At 44.2% G+C, this 2,500-nt stretch overlaps 2 protein-coding genes across 2 annotated transcripts in view; both read left to right on the top strand.

Annotated features, from left to right (window-relative positions):
• Window positions 1–2,152, top strand: part of LOC122263631 (ribonucleoside-diphosphate reductase subunit M2 B) — a 3,423-nt gene extending 1,271 nt beyond the window's left edge. Inside the window, exons 2-3 of the mRNA XM_086550545.1 lie at window positions 62–130; window positions 1,931–2,152. Of these exons, the coding sequence (XP_086406671.1) occupies window positions 62–130; window positions 1,931–2,137 (276 nt within the window). The 3' untranslated portion in view covers window positions 2,138–2,152. The remainder of the gene's footprint in view (window positions 1–61; window positions 131–1,930) is intronic.
• Window positions 1–2,500, top strand: part of LOC122258339 (M13 family metallopeptidase neprilysin 3) — a 221,904-nt gene that overhangs the window by 186,601 nt on the left and 32,803 nt on the right. The window lies entirely within an intron of this gene.

Here is a 2,500-nt window from a genome sequence, read left to right as displayed (position 1 = left end):
GCCTCTTGTGTTTTTTTCTCAACTTTAAAAACATTATATTAATTATTTCCTAAAATTGCAGCTATTGGAAAAGATTGGGACGAAGGAAATTGAGAAAAATGAGAATAGATTGAACAAGGACAATAACAAGGTAAGTTTTTATTTTAAAATTAAAATTTAAGTGTTTAGGCTTTAAGATTGGTATTTCATGAACAAAACCTTAGCCTATGTTTTTGTGTGTCAGGTTCTCCTTTCAAGATGAAGGGCTTATTACTGGTTAAAATTCTTTGAATTATTGCCATTCCATGTAAACTCATATAGTCAGTTATTCCCCGTTGACATTTCCCAATTTGTCTTGTATTTTTTATTTAATTTTCCTCCCAACTACTTGTTAGCCTAATTTATAATTTTATCAGATTAAACACACAATATTATCCTCAGCCCCTCTCTCTCGAGCGGCGCAGCGACAACACGTCTCTCCTCTCGCACATCTCCCTCTCTTCGCTCTCACCTCCCTCACTCTCCGCCTTCTCTCTCCGGCTTCACCTCTGCCTCTCTCCTCTCTCACCCCCCGCTCACCTCCCTCCCCTCGTCTCTCTCCTCTCTCTCATCTCCTCCTCTCGCTCTCTCTCCTCGGACCTCCCTCCTCCCTCTCTCCTCCTCCTCCTCTCTCCCTCGTCCTCCTTCTCCTCTCTCTCTCCTTCCTCCTTTCCTCCACTCTCTGACTCTCTCTCTCGTCTCTCTCTCCTCTTCTCTCCGTTCTCCTCCTCTCTATCTTCCCCACGTCCCTTCCCCTCTCTCTCTCTCCCCAGTCCTGCTCTCGCATCTCTCCCATCTCCATGTCCCCTCTCGTTCTCTCTCTCTCCTCTCTCCTCTTCTCTCGGCTCTCCCGTCCTCAGTCCCCTCTCTCTCTCCTCTCTATCTCTCTCACCTTCCTTCATCCCCCCCTACGTCCTCTCTTCTCCTCTCTCTCCTCGTCCTCTCTCTCTACCTCTCTCTCTCCTCTCTCACTCTCCCCCACTCTCATCTCTCTTCCTCTTCTCTCTCTCTCTCTCTCTTCTCTCATCTCTCCTCTCGCTCATCTCTCTCTCTCACTTCTCGTCTCTCTCTCTCTCTCTCCTCTTTTTTCTCTCTCATCTCTCCGTCTCCTTCCTCCCGTCCTTTTTTCTCTCTCTCGCAACCCTCTTCTCTCGCTCCGTCACTCATCGCTCTTTTCTTCCTCTCTCCCGGGCTCATTTTCTCTCTCGCGTCTCTTTTTTCTTTTCCTCTCTCTTCACTCTCGCCTCTCTCCCTCTACCTCTCTCTCATCCTCTCTTGCCGACAACACATCTCTCTCTCCTCTCTCTCTCCTCTCTCTCTCTCTCTCGTCTCTCTCCTCTCACTCTCTCTCTCTCTCTCTCTTTCTCTCTCTCCTCTCGGTGTCTATCCTCTCGCCTCGACTCACTCTCGTCTCTCATCATCTCTATCTTCTTCGTCTCCTCTCTCTCTCTCTCTCTCTCTCTCTCTCTCTCTCTCTCTCTCTCTCTCTCTCTCTCTCTCTCTCTCTCTCTCTCTTTCCCTCACTCTTTCTTGGTCTCTTCTCTTTCTCTCACTCTTTCTTGGTCTCTTCTCTTTCTCTCACTCTTTCTTGGTCTCTTCTCTTTCTCTCACTCTTTCTGTCTCTCTTCTCTTTCTCTCACTCTTTCTCTGTCTCTCTTCTCTTTCTCTCACTCTTTCTCTTTCTCTCACTTTCTCTGTCTCTCTCTTTCTCTCACTCTTTCTGTCTCTCTCTTTCTCTCACTCTTTCTGTCTCTCTCTTTCTCTCTCTCCTTCTCCCTCCTCTCTCTTTCTCTCTCTCCCTCCTCTCCCTCCTCTCTCTTTCTCTCTCTCCCTCCTCTCTCTTTCTCTCTCTCCCTCCTCTCTCTTTCTCTCCTCTCTGATCACTCTCACTTAATCATATTCTTTCTTCCAGTCTCGTGTCAACATAGAGGATGAACCCCTCCTTCGAGAGAATCCTGGAAAGTTTGTAATTTTTCCAATCCAGTTTGAAGATATTTTCAAGATGTACAAGAAGGCTGTTGCTTCTTTCTGGACAGTTGAGGAAGTTGATTTGTCTAAGGTATTTTGCTATGATATATCTTGTTTCTGCTTCAGTTTATTACTGTTACTATTCTTGTGATTTAGCATTTATTTTTGATGGTTTGGAGGATAGGTTTTTAATTTTATTATCCATTTTATGGATGCTTTAGGTTTTGACTTTGCCTTTTTATTATTATTATTATTATTAGTAATAGTAATAGCATTTCACTTTTATTTAGGGTTTTAATAGTTTTGCATTGGTGATTACTATAACACTATATTCTGGACAGTAGAGACCTTAAGCAAGAAATGAATTTTCTCTACATTTTATTATTGTCTATTGTGATTGCTGTGATGGTGTGCATGGCTAGGGATCAAGATACGCTCCAAGGAAGTGTTTTAAATCCTGGCCAATGACCGAGATTAGCAAGGGCATCCACTCAGTGGAAAGTGTTAATTTGGC

Source organism: Penaeus japonicus, unplaced genomic scaffold (genome assembly GCF_977035675.1).
Source record: "Penaeus japonicus unplaced genomic scaffold, GWHDUDI00000001_assembly GWHDUDI00000023, whole genome shotgun sequence".
Taxonomy (NCBI): Eukaryota; Metazoa; Arthropoda; class Malacostraca; order Decapoda; family Penaeidae; genus Penaeus; species Penaeus japonicus.
This window is presented reverse-complemented; position numbering and strand designations above follow the sequence as displayed.